The sequence below is a fragment of the Loxodonta africana genome, chromosome 4 (genome assembly GCF_030014295.1).
Source record: "Loxodonta africana isolate mLoxAfr1 chromosome 4, mLoxAfr1.hap2, whole genome shotgun sequence".
In the NCBI taxonomy this organism is placed as follows: domain Eukaryota; kingdom Metazoa; phylum Chordata; class Mammalia; order Proboscidea; family Elephantidae; genus Loxodonta; species Loxodonta africana.
The window spans coordinates 26,740,665-26,757,531 of NC_087345.1; the positions used below are offsets into that span (position 1 = coordinate 26,740,665).

Genomic DNA, 16,867 nt, shown 5'->3' on the forward strand with positions numbered 1-16,867 from the left:
TCATGATTGCAAGTATATTTACATAGTAGTGTTGCTGCCTCTCCAGACAAAGGGATACTCTGTCCCGGGGCTGTGTGTGCTGTGGGCAGAGCAGAGGTGGGGAGCACATGGCCATGGCCTGACTCCCCGCCCCGCTGTGCACTAGTGTATGGTCAAGGCCAGGGTGTTTCCTCGGTGCCTCTGAGGCTCTGCTGTGTTACAGGCAGGGAGGCCTGTTGTGCAGTAGCAGCTGACACTGTGCCTGGCACACGGGTGCCCTGTCTGTGGGGTGGCTGGTGTTCTCATTCCGAGATTTGGGGAGGGGCAGAAGGACTTGGTTGCCTGGTTCAGTAGATAAAGGTCAGGATTTTTGCGTTGTGTGAGAAGTAGTTTAATAACTAGGGGAGATACCAGGAAGGCTAGGCTGCCTCCAGAAGTCGTGTGCGTTCTGAGACAGAATGATGGAGTGGTACTGGGCGCCACGTGCCGAGAAGAGCCTCCTTGGGCTGAGTAGGGTCCCTCTGGCCTCAGCAGCTCTTGGTTCTGTGGATGAGCTGCAGTCAGCTGTCCAGATGACAAAAGCGATGACAGCTCTGTGGAGGAGGCCCTTTCTGAAGAGTTTTCACCTTGGTTCTCTTCATGAGACCTGGTAGTGGAATCCATGGTGTCATGATATTGAGGTGCTCAAATATGACCTGAGTGGATAGTTGGCACTGTGTTTGGGAAAAGTGGTGCTTCTAGTAACAGAGAAGGTACTTTCTAGCTCTTCTTCATCAGCAGCCTTAAAACCAAGAGGGGTCAGGGATGCTTCGGGGACAGAAGGAGATTTGTTTCTGAGGTTACAGGGGTCTGGGAGTCCAAGGGCAGCAGGACAGGAGAGGAGGGGAGAGTTAAGACAGAGAAGTTGGAGGTGGGGATGAGGCCTGAACTGTGCTTGGGCAGATCAGCCCCAGTAGGGGCTGGAGGGAGGTCTGGCACGGGGGAGGGTCCTGGTGGGGGTGGGGGGCTGGCATCAGGAGGGAGGGCCTGGCAGGAGGGAGGGCTCTGTTGCCCCTTGTGGCCTCGCCCAGCAGGGCAGAGGCACTGTCCAGGAAGCTGTAGCTTGTCCCTTCTGAGCCTTTCTCCCCACCAGAGTGCATCACCTACCTTACTGTTTGTACAAGTGTCAAACCTGAACGCTATCTTGAACTTAGTACAGTACGTTATTAGCTAAAACCCCTTTCTTCTTTCTTAGTACCCTGCAGAAATCAGGAAGTATGAGTATGACCCAAATTTTGCAATTCGTGGACTTCATTATGATGTACAGCGGGTAGGTTGAGTTCTCATGTTTCTTTACAGTTTAACGGTGTTTGAGAATAAAGTGTACTCTTGGTACTTTGCTGGACATGTAAATTGATTTTCTGTGGGACTGCAGAACTGAATGATTCAAACATCTTTGGATAAAGTCTTTTATGAAGAGCCTGCGTATTAGAAAAGCGTGAATACGCTCAGCTATTTGGGAGGTGCTGTGGGTTTTTTGTTTTTGGGTTAGTCCAGGAGTCATTTTTGGTGTTTTCAGGAGGGGCCCGATGCCCTATCTTTTTTTTGCAGAGACACCATTTCCTAAGTGAGTTGTACGGTGCTTTAGTTAACCAGCAGACCTTTCAGAAAACATGCAGTGTGCTTCCTTGTCGTGGCAGCCTAATGCTGATAGGATTTATGATGATACCTGGAATTCTTCTCATCACATATGCTAATTGCTATGCATTGCTTATTTGTGCATGTGTTTGTGTTTTTAAAGGCCATCTTGATGAAGATTGATGCTTTTCATTACATCCAGCTGGGAACTGTCTACAGGTAAGAAGAATCAGAGGACTAAATTGAATTTACTCAAAGTAATCAAGTGGCTTTGGGTTTCAGGGTCCACTGCTGTTTAGTGATGAGGAGGGCTATGGTATGTGTACTGCTCACTCACTCACTCAAAGAACATTTATGGAAGCCTGCTGCCATGCTAGCAGCTAGGGGTTTCGATTGCAAGGATGAGGCCTCCAAGGATCTTGGTGTATAGGTAGAAAGCCACACGTATAACCAATGCAGCCCAGAGTGACAAAGGTGATAATGGAAATGTGCTCAGACCACTAGGGAGTACTCAAGAGGACACACCTTACCCAGACTTCCAGGAGCAGGACAGGCTTTCTGGAGGTGATGGCTGGTCAGCTGAGTGAGGATCCTGGTGAGGCGTTCTGGGCGTGACACTGGGTTTTTTTGGGTTAGTGTGTCCTGGTGAGGGAGCGAGTCTTGTTTTTGTCATGGTAATTGAGTGGTTTGCATATGAAGACTTTTTTTCTTTTCTATTTGTTATAATCAGTAGTCTTTGTGACTTTTAAAATGAAGGATTTTGCCTTTTCAAATTCTCAAATTTGGAGTTCAGGAGTGTGGTTTATATTTAGGTTCATACCTTGTACCTTAAAAAAATGTGCATATGTTAGCTTAGATTCTTCTCTCACAAGCTCTGTTAAAATTAATATTTTTGTCAGAATAAAATATAACACACACATACAATTACAATCAAATAGTACTGGAAGGGTCACCATGAACAATGGCAGTTCTCTGCCTGCTTCTTCAGACTGCCCAATCTCATTCCTGACCCTTTAAACCCTGTTAAACATTATTTTCTGGAAAATTTTATTCTTATTTCTAAATAATGTGCTCATACTTCTATTTCCTAGTTTATTCTGGACCTGGTTCCTGCTGTGAGAGAGGAGGGTTTAGCCTTCCTGCACAGCTCCCCTTCTTCAGCCTCATTAAGAGCACAGTGTTTGATTGTGTCATGAGTCATTGTTTTCAGTATTGTTGACTCTGCAGGTCTCGTTCATTCATAAGCCAAGTAGTGCACTGCAATTGTTTTCTTTCTTGTACAGTGTTTGGCTTTTCTTAGGATTAATGATAACCTCCTTTTGTATTTGCTTAGCATTTCTATGTTGTTGGTGCCATTGAGTGAGCTCTGATTCATAGTGACCCCATGTACCACAGAACAAAACCTTGTATAGTCCTGCGCGATCCTCACTAATCGTTGCTATGTTTGAGCACCTTGTTGCAGCCACTGTGTCCAGCCATCTTGTTGAAGGTTTTGCTCTTTTTCGCTGACCCTTTACTTTACCAAATATGATACCCTTTTCTAGTGATCCATCTTTCCTGATGACGTGTCCGAAGTAAACAAGTCAAAGTGTCGCCATCCTTGCCTCTAAGGACCATCCTCTAAGGCTGTACAAGCTCAAGGCTGTAGTTCCTCCAAGACTGATTTATTCTTCTGGCAGCCCATGGTATATTCAGTATTCTTTGCCAACACCACAGTTCGAATGCACCAACTTTTCTGCCTTTCTTTTTCATTGTCCAGCTTTTGCACGCACATGAGGCAATTGATAAGACCATGGCTTGGGTCAGGCATACCCTACTCATCCAAATGACTTTTTTTTTTTTTTAAGATTTCGAAGAGGTCTTTTGCAACAGATTTACCCGATGCAATTTGTTGTTTGATTTTTTGACTGCTGCTTTCATGGGTGTTGATCGTTGATCCAAGTAGAGCGGAATCCTTGGCAGCTTTTAATTTCTTCACCATTTATCATAATATTGATAAACAGTTTTCTAGAGAGCCCGGTTGGCACAGTGGTTAAAGTGCCTGGTTGCTAACAGAAAGGTTGGTGGTTCATACCTACCAGATGCTCCACGAGAGAAAAGACCTGGCGATCTGCTCCTGTAAAGGTTTCAGCCTAGGAGACCTTAGGGGGGGCAGTTAGTTCTATTGTGTCCTATAGGGTTGCTGTGAGCCAGAATTGACTTGATACACCACCACCACGTGTAACTCTCCTTATTTTTTTCCAGATGCTTCATGCATATGTTTATTTTCCAGCAATTCAAGTGTTTTAGCTTCTTAGGTTTTTAGTCAACCTACTCAAGAGACTTAGCTGCTGCTTCTTCCATGCACAGCTCCTTTACTTATTGGATTGACTAAGACCCTTGGTTGCAGGTGACTGCAATCCAGCTCAAACTGGCTTAATAAAAAACACAATATTGGCTCGCTAATTGTATAACCCAGGGACAGTCTCAGGTGTGGCTGACTCCAGGGGCCAATTGATACTGTCTGAACTCTTTCTATCTCTTGGATTAGCCCACTCTTAGGCAGCCCCCACTGGTGGTGGCCCCTGGCAATACCAGGCCGACATCCCCCCAGTTCCAGGTTAAGAGGAGAAAGAGGCCTCTCCTCACAACAGTTTCAAGCAGAACCTGAAGACCAAATCTTACCCGAATGATTTGGGTTACTTGCTTGGTCCAGGACCAATCAGAGGGAGGGGATCCTGGGCAGGAGAAAAAAAACACATGCATTCGTTTCATCTCAGTTCTCCTTTTTCACTGCTCGGCTTTTGCTCCTGCTGGCTTTCTGGATGCACTTTTCCTTCCTCTCTGCCTCTTGAAATCCCACTTGTCCTCAGGGCTGACCTTTGCTGAGGCCTCTCCTCACCTTCAGCCTGAAAAGGCCTTTCTCTCCTGTGATCCCCATGATCGTGTGACTCCTTATCATGCAGACTGTCCATCCACTGCGGTAGGGAGCATGGGATGGGGCTGGACAGAGGAGCCAGCCGAGGTTTTTAAAGGGGAATGAGTGTTCAGGTTTAGGTTCTAGGGCATTCGTTGTGGTGTCAGTGCTGAGAGTAGGTGGGCGAGCTGAGGGGATGACGGAGGCATGTGTGGACCCCAGGGTGTGGAATGCGCAGGCACGTGGCATTGAGAAATTCTTAACCCTCTCTAAGCCTTGATTTCCTCTACTGTAACATGGGGGTGACACCCAGGTCTCCTTAGAGGTGGCTTGTCATGGAGACTAAAGTGTGCTTGGAGCAGTGCCCAAGGCATCATAAGCATGCCCCAGTGTCCGTTATGTCCGTGTGCCCACAAAAGAGCTAATGAACGGGAGAAGGGCTGAGAGGAATGCTTCAGCCTCGGCGTGGCTCGTGTCTGAGACTGCCGCCAGTCTCCAGTTCCTGCAACAGTTCGAGTTTTACACTGCGGGCTGAGAATGAGGGCAGCTGGGTACAGGAGGAGGGAGACTGCTGCCACTGCACTTCCATTTCTGTGCCCATGCTTTGAGTTCTTAAGAGGAACTTGTAGAAAGCTAGGATTGTTCCCATCAGAGTCACACCAAAATGCAAAAAACAAACCCACTGCTCGTGGCAAGCTCATGTGTTACAGAGTAAAACTGAGCTCCATAGGGGTTTCTTGGCTGTAATCTTTATGGAAGCGGATTGCCAGGCCTTTCTTCTGTAGTGCTAGGTTCAAACCAATTTTTAGGTTAGTAGACGAGCTCAAACTGCTTGGGCCACCCAGGGACATTTATACTAGCAACACTTACATAAAACTTGCCTTGTGCTAGTTATTGTTCTATATATATTAACTCATTTGGTCCTCTCATTAACACCAGAAGGTGGTACTATGATTGTTTCCCATTTTAAAAATGAAGACATTGAGACACAAAGAGGTTAAGTTACCTGTCAAGGTGATAAGCCAAGAAACCCATTGCTGTCGAGTCGGTTCCGACTCATAGTGACCCTATAGGCCAGAGTAGAACTGCCCCATAGGATTTCCAAGGAGTGGCTGGTGGATTCAAACTGCCAGCCTTTTGATTAGTAGCCTGAGCTCTTCATCCCTGCGCCACCAGGACTGCATCAAAGTGCTACCTCTACTAATTAAGGAAACTGGCATTTGAACCCTGAGCATGCTTGTTCAGATCTCCGCTCTTAACTATTATGCTTCTCTTAATCCATACCAAAACTGAATCCATGGCTGTTGAGTTGATTCCAATTCAATGGCAACTCCATGTGTTTCACCGTAGAACTGAGCTCCATAGGGTTTTCTTGACTGTAATTTTTACGGAAGCAGATCGCCCAGGCTTTTCTTCCGTGATACTGCTGGGTGGGTTCAAATTGCCAACCTTTAGGTCAGTAGAAGAATGCAAACTGGTTACGCCACTCAGGGACCTTCTTAATCCACAAAAAAAATCAGAAAGCCAAACCCATTGCCGCTGAGTCAATTCCAACTCATAGTGACCCTATAGGACAGAGTGGAACTGCCCAGTAGGGTTTCCAGGGCTATAAATCTTTACATCATCAGACTGCCACATCTTTTCTCTCGAGGAGCGGTTGGTGAGTTTGAACTACTGATCTTTCGGTTAGCAGCAGAGCACTTAACCACTGCACCACCAGGGCTCCCTTCATCTACACAGGGCTGTAAAATGGTTTTCATTTGCATTTGCAGTGCTGGTTTAGGCTGCATCCAAGCGGGGCCAAGCCGGCTGCTGTGCCGGTTGGAGACTGGAACAGGCTGATTTCATCACTTCCTTTGAGCTGACATTTGGTTACTTGGATCTTAAGGATGCAGCCTGCGTGGCCACGGGCTTGTGAATCTGTCTTCTAGGCAGCAGTGGCCTTTGAAGGCCTGGGCAGGGCGTGAGCAGGGACAAGGAACTCATTGTCAGGCAGTGGAGTCCTTTTTGCCTTTTATACTTTCTAAACGGTAGAATCTCAGGAGTGTGTATGCCTACCTGCTGCTCCTTTAGCCCGGGTTGCTTTCCGAGGTCACTGTCTAGAATGATCTAGTCTGGTACCAATGTCTTATCTGATTTCTGGAGCAAGGATAAGGGAATCACCGTGCCTCTTTTGTTTTCAAAAGCCAGTAGTATAACAAGTTAATCAAAATCAGAGGGCAAAATATTAATGAATCTAATCTTTTAGAAAGTAATAAAGGGCATGGAAAGTAAAGAAAGAGGTAGAAATGATGTTTTCATTAAAGTCACATATCAAAACAAATTATATGTATCTTGGAGTCCTTGGGTGGTGCCCTGGTGGCATAGTAGTTTAAGAGCTCAGCTGCTAACCAAAAGCTCAGCAGTTCGAATCCACCAGCCACTCCTTGGAAAGCCTATGGGGCAGTTCTGCTCTGTTGTACAGGTCTCTGTGAGCCAGAACCAACTTGATGGCAATAGGTTTGGATGGGGCGGTGCAAATGGTTAACACACTCACCTGGTAACCGGAAGGTTGGAAGTTCAGGTCCACCCACAGGCGCCTCAGAAGAAAGACTTGGTGATCTGACACACAGTGGGGCTGACAGCAGCCGGAATACGTATTTTAATTTTGGCCAAGTGATTTTATATGCTACGCCATGTATTTGTAACTAAAATTCTTACTGAATTGTTTATATTCCTCTTGTAGCGCTGCATGGTGTTTCTGGTACCATTCCTGATAATTTGTGTCTTATTTCTCAAGTGCTTACTCCTCTAGAGAAGGGGCAGAGGAAGGGATGTTCCCCCCGTAACACCCCAGGGTAGGTGATTCCAGGTGAGGAGATATCAAGAGCTCAGGGAAAGCACCTGCCCACGTCGCTGGTGGTAGAGGTGGAGTTGAAATCCAGGCCGCTCTGACTCCAGAATTCGTATCTTCTCCTTTATACTGATGAGCTGGATTCATTTACAAATTCTGCTTTTTTCTAAGGCAGACAGGTAGCAGGTGTTACTTTTACCTTTTACAGATGAGGAAACTGGTCATCAAATGTTAAATAACTCACTTGGCACCTTGACCAAGGCGGTAGTGCCTAGGCTTCCTGCTTCGCGTAAACGGGTTTACTTCTCCTGAACCATGTGGTTGACTCTTTCCATCTCAGCACACGAGTGAGTGAGATCCACATGTGAGTCAACATGCACTCATGGAGAGAGTTGGAGGGCAAGAGAGTGACCATGATGGAGACAAAAACGGCCCTTTTCTACCCTAAGGTATTTAAAAAAAAAAGCCAATACACCAAAAAGTAGGTCATTAGAAAGCCTGTATTTTATTGAAGGAGGCAGGGTGATGTGGTGGTTTAAGAGTGTGGGCTCTGGAATCAGAAAACCTGTGTTCCAATCCCATCCCACCGTTTTCTACTGCGTGAGCTTGGCCAAGAAATTGCTTCAGCTGGAAAATGGGAAGAAAAATAGTGATCCTTCCTAGGATAGCTAAGAATTAAATGAATGATTCTGTAATTCGTATCTGGCATATAGTAGGTCATCATTAGCACTGCTGCTGTTAAGCAACATCATGATAAATGGAGAAAAGTTTGAAGCTGTCAAGGATTTCATTTTACTTGGATCCACAATCAACGCCCATGGAAGCAGCAGTGAAGAAATCAAATGATGTATTGCATTGGGCAAATCTGCTGCAAGATACCTTTCTACAGTGTTGAAAATCAAAGATGTCATTTTGAGGACTAAGGTGTGTCTGACCCAAGCCATGGTATTTTCAATTGCCTCGTATGCATGTGAAAGCTGGATGATAAATACGGACTTTGAAGAAGAACTGAGGCACTTGAATTGTAGTATTGGGGAAGAATATTGACTATACCATGGACTGCCGGAAGAATGAACAAGTCTGTCTTAGAAGAAGTACAGCCAGAATGCTCCTTAGAAGTGAGAATGGTGAGACTTCATCTCATGTACTTTGTACATGTTATCAGGAGGGACCAGTCCCTGGAGAAGGACACCAGACCTGGTAAAGTAGAGGGTCAGCGAAAAAGAGGAAGACCCTCAATAAGATGGATTGACACAGTGGCTGCAACCATGGGCTCAAACATAGCAGTGATTTTGAGAATGGCACAGGATCAGGCAGTGCTTTGTTGTACATAGGGCCGGGCAGTGTTTTGTTCTGTTGTACATAGGGTTGCTATGAGTCAGAACTGACTCGATGGCACTTAACAACAATAACAAAGTAGTGATAGTAGCAACATCATACCTGTTATTTGTAACAATTTCTGGTGACACATCCCCTTTGTCCGTGACAGTAGTATGTTGCACCCGCGTTGATAATCCCTGCAGATGATAGGGTCTGAAACGCATTGCTCTCTCTAGCCGAACTCTATAACTTCCCTCTGATTTTTCCAGGGGTCTCAGTGTTGTCCCTGATGAAGAAGTCATTGAAATGTACGAGGGATCCCACGTGCCCTTGGAACAGATGAGTGACTTTTATGGAAAGGTAATGATAAACACTGTATTTATTTAAAGCAGCCTGTTTTTTTCCTTCTAAAACTGTGACCTTATCAGTGTAGGTGCTTGAACTACTAGACTTATCGACTGTTCATTAAGAATTAGCAAGGAAACTTGAGATCGTATTTTGAGAGCCCCTTGGTAGCACAGTGGTTAAGTGCTTGGCTGCCAACCAAAAGGTCTGTGGTTTGAACCCACCAGCTGCTCCATGGGAGAAGAGACTTGGAGATCTGCTCCCATAAGTATTTCCACCTAGGAGACTCTATGGGGTGGTCCTACTCTGTCCTATAGGGTCACTCTGAGTCGGAATTGACTCAAAGACTTGAAGGCACACAACATTTGAGAGAGGAGACTAGTTTGTTAAGGAGAAAGGCCCCTCCCACCACCCCCAGACCCCCAGAGCCTTTCCTGATGCTTCGTAATCCTTTCCTACATACCTGACTAATGGACGTTTTTATCATTTGAATTTTTATTTGGGGAGGGGGTCTAAATGTTGACAACCACAATGCGCTTGTAATGGACAGAATTGTGTCCACCTAAAATATGTGTCAACTTGGTTAAGCCACGTGTGGTTGTCCTCTATTTTGTGATTTTCCTATGTGTTATAAATCATAATCTCTGCTTGATTCCCTGATCCATTGTAAAGGGAGTTTCCCTGGGGTGTGGCCTGCACTACCTTTTATCTCTCAAGAGATAAAAGGAAAGGGAAGCAAGCAGAGAGTTGGGAACCTCATACCATCGAGAAAGCAGCGAGGGCGTCCTTTGGACCTGAGGTTCCTGTGCCAAGACGCTCCCAGACCAAGGGAAGACTGATGACAAGGACCTTCCTCCAGAGCCTACAGAGAGAGAAAGCCTTCCCCTGGAGCCGGCACCTGAATTTGGACTTGTAGCCTACTTGACTGTGAGAGAATAAACTTCTCTTTGTTAAAGCCATCCATTTGTGGTATTTCTGTTATAGCAGCACTAGATGACTTAAGACACCCCTTTAAACCAATAAAACCAAACCTGTTGCCGTCAAGTCAATTCCGACTCATAGCGACCCCATAGGACAGAGTAGAACTGCCCCATAGAGCTTCCAAGGAGCGCCTGGTGGATTCGAACTGTCGACCATAGCACCAAACCAGTAAGCCACTCGGGTTTCCCAATCCCCTTTAGTAAATGAAAACTCTTGCTGCTTTTCCCTTGTGCTTTGTTGCATCTTCTCTCTGCTGTTGATGTCGGCCTTCCCTTTCTAAAGTGTTCCTTCCCCCGCCTGCAGAGTTCTCATGGAAACACCATGAAGCAGTTCATGGACATCTTCTCCCTGCCGGAGATGACCCTCTTGTCCTGCGTGAACGAACACTTTCTGAAAAACAACATAGACTACGAACCTGTCCATCTCTACAAAGATGTCAAGGTTGTATCAGCTGTTAGAGGTGATGAGGCTGTGCTCTGTGTTAGCTTCTTAATGGAAGCCACAGACTCTTTAGCCTCCTACATAGATTCAGTGGTTTAAATAGTGTCTTGACTGGGATCTCTTTTATTTGTGGTTTAAACTTGAAAATTGTAAGAAAGATATTGTTCCATCAAGAGAATTGAAAACCAGCCAAGTTTTAAAAAAACAATACGGTGCTCCTACTCTTACCTGGATTTCTAACCCTTTCTGATCAAAAAGATGGGGCCAGTGTACCTGGCTAAAGGTAGGGACTGAAATCTAGCCTGTACCATTCTTCTGCAGCACCTGTCTGCAGGAAGGGGTGTGTTTCCACGAAAAGAAAAGAACATTCATGCCCAGGCTGTGGGCCTGTGGGACTCTGGTGTCCCAGACAAAAACCCATTGCTGTTGAGTCGATTCTGACTCATAGCGACTCCATTGTTACAGAGTAGAACTGCTCCATAGGGTTTTCAAGGCTGTAATCTCTACGGAAGCAGATCACCAAGCCTTTCTTCTGTGGCACTGCTGGGTGGGTTCGAACTGCCAGCCTTTAGGTTAGTAGTTGAGAGCAAACCATTTTTTCCTCCACTTTTTTCTGTTGTACACAAAGGTTCTGTATAGGCTCTCGAAGGCCCTGCAGAAGTTATGCCAGAATTCAGTTGGAGAGAGAGTTACAAATATTTATTTATATATACATACTCATATATTTTTATGTTTTTATTTATATTGACATTCACATGTGTTTATGTATTTTCTTTAAGCTGTCTAAACGCTTTTCGATACTTAAGGATATCTCTATGTATTATTACGCCTTTAGATATATGTTTCTTAAAGATACATATTTACATACCAAAGCACTAATTTTAAACTCTGACCACTCTGAATCCTGGGTCTTAGGAAGATAAAGGATGAATTATAGTTTTTCAACATCACACTGGTATTATTTGGACTAAATTTAAGTATTTAGTTTTTGTTATCCTCTTTGGGCATACAAATAATTCATCTTTAAGAATCTTTATGAATTACTTTGAGTGACCCTTTGCATTCATGAGTATTGATACCGGTTTGAAAATTCAGTGTTTACTACAGGTATTACCACCACCGATAACAAACACTTGTGTAGAGTTGACTGTGTTCCAGGCATTTTTCTTCTAAGTGCCTTATGCATATTAACGAATTTAATCCTTGCAATAATGCCTTAAGGTAGGTACCATTATTATCATCCCCATCTAACAGATAAGGAAATTGAGGCACAGAGAGATTGAGTAACTTGCCAAAGAGCACACAGCCAGTAAGTAGCTAGGCCTGGATTGTAAGTCAGAGAGTCCGACACTGAAGTCCTTGCCCTTAACCACTGCCTTCCGTAGCCTGTATGAAATTGAAACAGGCTTGTGCTGAAGGGTAATTGACACTGAGTTTATAACGCAGAGGCGGCTGCTCTTAATGGAAATCTCCCACCAAGATCCTAAAGCTTAAAGCGCTGTTTTGCCTGCAGCCCAGTCTGCTGCTCCTGTCTAGAGGCCTAGTACCACCCATGAGTGGGGCTCTGCAGTGACACCTGCCAGGTGTCAGGCTGCCATACCCTGAGGGCAGAAAGGGTTTGGCCTCCTCTTCCCTTTCCTCCTTCCTTGTTCTGTGTCTGTCTGCACCACCTCTCTGCCTGAGCTACCAGCTCCTAGTCCCGATGGTTCATACTGCAGAGCACAGGAGGACTATTATCTGTGCGTTTCTGTCTCCTTCTAGATTACAGAACCTGCTGTTGGGGTCTAGGGATGGGGAGGGGTGCAGAGATGAAAAGAGCACTATTCCTTTTGTCCAGATGACCTGGAATCACCTTTTCATGATACTGCGTAAATCACAGCTCATCCTGTGGGTCTTCACTCAGAGTTATTTACCCAAATTGTCTCCAAGTGACCCTTTCGAAAATTGCATTGGAAACTGCGACCGTCTCCATGGAAACTTCAACTTCCCCTAAGGGGCCGTGAGAATTTAGAACCTGCTTAGTGCTTGGATTGCCAGACTTCTGAAGACAGACGTTATTGTGAATGCCATTTCATTTGTATGTCTGCTCAGCCTGATAGCTCAGTTATGTTTTCCCTGACTAAAAAATATTTTTTGCCAGGATTCAATTCGTGATGTCCACATCAAAGGAATAATGTACAGAGCAATTGAAGCAGATATTGGTGAGTACTCGGCATTATTGCTGAAGATGGCACCAGCCTCTCCCTTTGCCGTGCAACCTGGTGAGCGTTTTGCTTTGCTGTCCAGGTGCTCAGCAGGTGCTACGCACACCTCCTCTGAGCACAGTGCATGGACCTTGCATCTTTGCATCTCAGGCTTCTCCCTACCCTTTGTTCTGGAACTTGACATAATCCCAGCTCAAAAAGAGAAGAGCTGGCAGCTTTAATCTTTTCCACTTAGATGGAGGAGGGAGGTGGGCAGGGGTCTCCATTACTGATGCCCTGCGTACCGACATGCCACGCTGAACCAAGCTTCGTTAAGACCTTTGTTCTGCACCGTGCCCAGGGCAGTGCAGGCCCCACCGACCCCACTTAGTAAGTACTTGCAGATTGACTGGTTTCACGCCGAATCTGGTCTGAATTTTTCTCTTGCTCTTAGAAAAATATATCTGCTATGCCGAGCAGACACGTGCAGTATTGGCCAAGCTGGCAGATCACGGCAAGAAGATGTTCCTCGTCACCAACAGCCCCAGTAGCTTTGTGTAAGTTGGTCTCTTTCCTTGTTGGCTTCTGGCTGTCTTGTATTCCATTTAACAGTTGAGAATTCGGAAGGAAAAGTTGCAAAAATAAGTTAACCCTTTAATGTTAGACTAACTTGGCCAACCTGTTGTTCTAGGGACAAAGGGATGAGCTATATTGTTGGCAAAGACTGGAGGGACCTGTTTGATGTGGTCATTGTTCAGGCTGAGAAGCCCAACTTCTTTAATGATAAGCGGAGGTGAGTGTCTTTCTCAGGGGCTAGATTTTATTCATTTTCAGCTGGGACTATGTGCGTACTGTGTCTTGGTGAAATCTAATTGCAAAATCATAAGCATCTGAGAATGTAGCTTTTATTACCTTCTAGTAAGTCATTGAAGAAGGGCAAGGTTAGTACAAAGCAGACAGCTTACCCATCTTGAAATGATTCTCAGTTTAACTTGGGCTGCCACAGAGCTATATGTCATTGTAAAAACAGCATGGGGGAGGTGTTGGACCTCCTCCAACCCCACATAGGGGAAGGAGAACCAAGATCAAAGCCCAAGGCTTATTCCTGTGAGGAGGTCAGACATGCTTCCTCTCTTTGCCATCTCTATCGATTCTGACACCAAATGTCCCTCCCACAGCACTCTTTACTGGGTTCAGTAATTCATTGCAGTGGCCACATAGAACTCACAATTACGGGGTTTATTAGGGAAGTAAGAGTTACAGTTTAGGCTCAAGAACACTCAGGATACAGTTCTTCCATCGGGATAGCCTCTCCCCAGCTGTGCTCACAGGCACATCTCTCCCTGGCCCTCAGTCTCTGCCCAAAAGCACTGAGCTTTCTCTCTCCGTGGGCTGGGAAGCCCATCTTGCCACCTCCTGCTGCCTGGTCTCTCCTGCTGGGTCTCACCTTCCTTGGTGGTTGTGGGCTTCTCTGCTTTGCTCTGGAATTTGTTCTTTTTAAGGCAAAACTGACCAATCCCCTTGGTAGGCCACAGTTACCCTATCACACAGTCCTGCCCAGCCACCTGGTTGGGAGTTACAAGACCACGGCTAGAAAGGTCACACACAAAAGTAACTAATCCAGTGCAGTCATGCTTTAAGAAAATGATTGACAACAACCAAAAAATTCTAGTAACTCATAGTAAGTTAGGTCTTTTGAGGCAGATACATTGTAAAATATAACTAAATAGCAACAAGAACCCCGCCTCAGTGGGCATCTCTTTTAACAGAGCTCCACTTGGTACATTTAGAATTGCAATTGGACTTTGCACAACTTCTCTGGGACGTGGATTTTGCATCAAGTGGAGTGAATCTCCACCAAGACTTACACGCTGTTTTTCTGCAGAGGGTTCTTGGAAAGTGGGGGGATGAGGAGGTTTTGGGTTGTGACAGTGACTGGGGGGTACTGTTTAGTGGGAGGGGGCCAGGGATGTTAAAATAAAATGGCTTTTAACATGTGGGCCAGGCCTGCACACAATGAGGTGACCTACCCAAAATGCCAAAAGTCTTGAGAAATACTGATTAGGGCTATAAAAGTAACTTATATTTGTATCCTAGTGGCCTGTTTTGAAGCACAATCTTTTGCGTTTACCTCTTCTGCAGTTAGTAACCAGCACTATCCTTTTCCTCTCTGTTTGTTGAGTTGAAGTGTCATAATATGGCTCCCTGTAAATAGGGTTGAGTGTATAAATGGTTTGCTCTTGACTACTAACCTCAAGGTTCGCGATTTGAACACACCCAGTGGTGCTGTGGAGGAAGGGCCTGGGGATCTGCTTGCATAAAGATTAAAAAAAAAAAAACAGCCAAGAAAACCTAATGGAGCAGTTTTACTTTGAAACACATGGGGTTGTCATGAGTTAGAATTGACTCAAAGACAGTGGGTTTTTAGTAGTAGTTAGGGATGAATGGCTTAAATTCCTCTTGTGATGGTAGTGTTCCAGTTTTCCAAGGGTCATAGTGATTCCTGGAAGAGTCAAACCCAAGAACCAGTGTCAGAGACTGAGAAATGCTGAGATTCAAGAGAATGAAAGAAAAACTAGAGTGTCGCTATACAACAGCTGTAAACACTGGCTGGCTGCTTTGTCACCGATAAAATGCTCTCCCGTGTTTTCTTATTGGATTCTGGTGTGGTCAGGAGAAGGGTCTCGTGTTTCCTGTCTCTGCTGTGTCCTGAACTCCTTTCCTTTGGGTGGGGGGAGGGGGGTGTCTCAGCCCAGCTCACCGCCCACATTTATTTTGCCTGTGTTCTGGATGTCTGGGGTAAAAGTTGAATAATCTCCATCTGTGTTCATCCTTGTTTTATTTTTAAGAGTGAAAGGTTTAAAACAAGCTGTTGTTGTTGGGTGCTGTTGAGTTGATTGCAACTCATGGCGACTCCAAGTGACAAGAGTACAACTGCTCCATAGTTTTCTAGGCTGTAATCTTTACGGGAGCACATTGCCAGATCTTTCTCCCACAGAGCCACTGGATGGGTTTGAACTGCCAACCTTTTGATCAGCAGCCGAGTATTTAAGCGTTGTGCCACCAGGGTGCCTAAAAACAATCCAAAGTTCTAATAATAGGGGATGGTTGGTTAAATTTGGAACATCCATATGAGGAGATATTATACAACCATTAAAAATTGCTGACCATCGTGTTATTGCAGTGAGCATGTTTGATTAGCGTAAAAAATGATGCATTTAGGAGTATGTAATCATATGGGAAATTGCTCACAATATAAGTGAAAAAACAAAGGATATCAGTCAGTACATGCAGAATGATCCCCATTTTATGTACATAAAAAAGAAAAAGGTTAACAGATATATGAAGAGTGAAAGACATACTATTTGTATCTGGATGCTTAGAATTGTGAGTTATTTTCCTTTTCTTCATTGTATTTTTCTGCATTTTCCAGATTTTTTACAGTGAGTTTATATTTTTCCTAAGCAGAAGAATAATCCTAATAAATGGTACATTGTTAAAAAAAAAAAAAAAAAAAGGGCGAACAAACCCTGGATCCTTTGGGCTAACACACTTAGCTTTTGAAAAGAGAACTTATTCCTATTTCTTGTTTCCCATGATAAAGTAGTACTCCTGGCCTCAGATTTGTTTTCTGTCTAAAGTGGCTGAATTTCAGGTATAAAACTGAAAAAATGTACTAAAGCAGTATTTCCTCAAGTTGTTTTTGTGATACAGAGGTTTAGAGGTGGAGTCTTGGTTTCAGAGGGTTGGTTTGTGGAGGTACTTCCTGTCACCAGCGAGAAACCGTGTAGTGTTCGCTATAGCAAACAGCCTGAACTACCACCATATGTCACAACGTTTCCCGTTTCTGTTGTTAGACCTTTCCGAAAAGTAAACGAGAAAGGTGTCTTACTCTGGGATAAAATCTACAAGTTGCAGAAAGGCCAGATTTACAAGCAGGTATGCCCTTCCCAATTCCTTCCTTTACGTTGCTTGGCTTTGTGGTCAGTGATGAAGATAACGGCTAGCACCCTTCGAGGCTTACTAGTGCCAGGCATAGTTCTGAGTGCCTTGCCTAGATGGACTGTTCATAGCTTAGTGTGTATTAACTCGGTGGTAAAATTTAGGCTTCAAGCACTATATTTTCACAATGCTAGTATCTAAAGTAACTCAGGATGTAACAGTTTTTAAAAATGAAATTTAAGGCATTACTTTAAAAAAGTATGTAAAATTCAAGATGCCAGTAGTAAACCTTGGAAATTTATTTTTTAGAAGCCTTTAATCACATGGCAT

The 16,867-nt window shown here is 44.7% G+C and overlaps 1 protein-coding gene across 1 annotated transcript in view; it reads left to right on the top strand.

The window, feature by feature from the left end:
• Window positions 1-16,867, top strand: part of NT5DC3 (5'-nucleotidase domain containing 3) — a 68,005-nt gene that overhangs the window by 32,504 nt on the left and 18,634 nt on the right. The window contains exons 3-10 of the mRNA XM_003405299.4: window positions 1,214-1,288; window positions 1,760-1,815; window positions 8,915-9,005; window positions 10,275-10,412; window positions 12,553-12,613; window positions 13,050-13,152; window positions 13,287-13,388; window positions 16,453-16,534. Of these exons, the coding sequence (XP_003405347.1) occupies window positions 1,214-1,288; window positions 1,760-1,815; window positions 8,915-9,005; window positions 10,275-10,412; window positions 12,553-12,613; window positions 13,050-13,152; window positions 13,287-13,388; window positions 16,453-16,534 (708 nt within the window). The remainder of the gene's footprint in view (window positions 1-1,213; window positions 1,289-1,759; window positions 1,816-8,914; window positions 9,006-10,274; window positions 10,413-12,552; window positions 12,614-13,049; window positions 13,153-13,286; window positions 13,389-16,452; window positions 16,535-16,867) is intronic.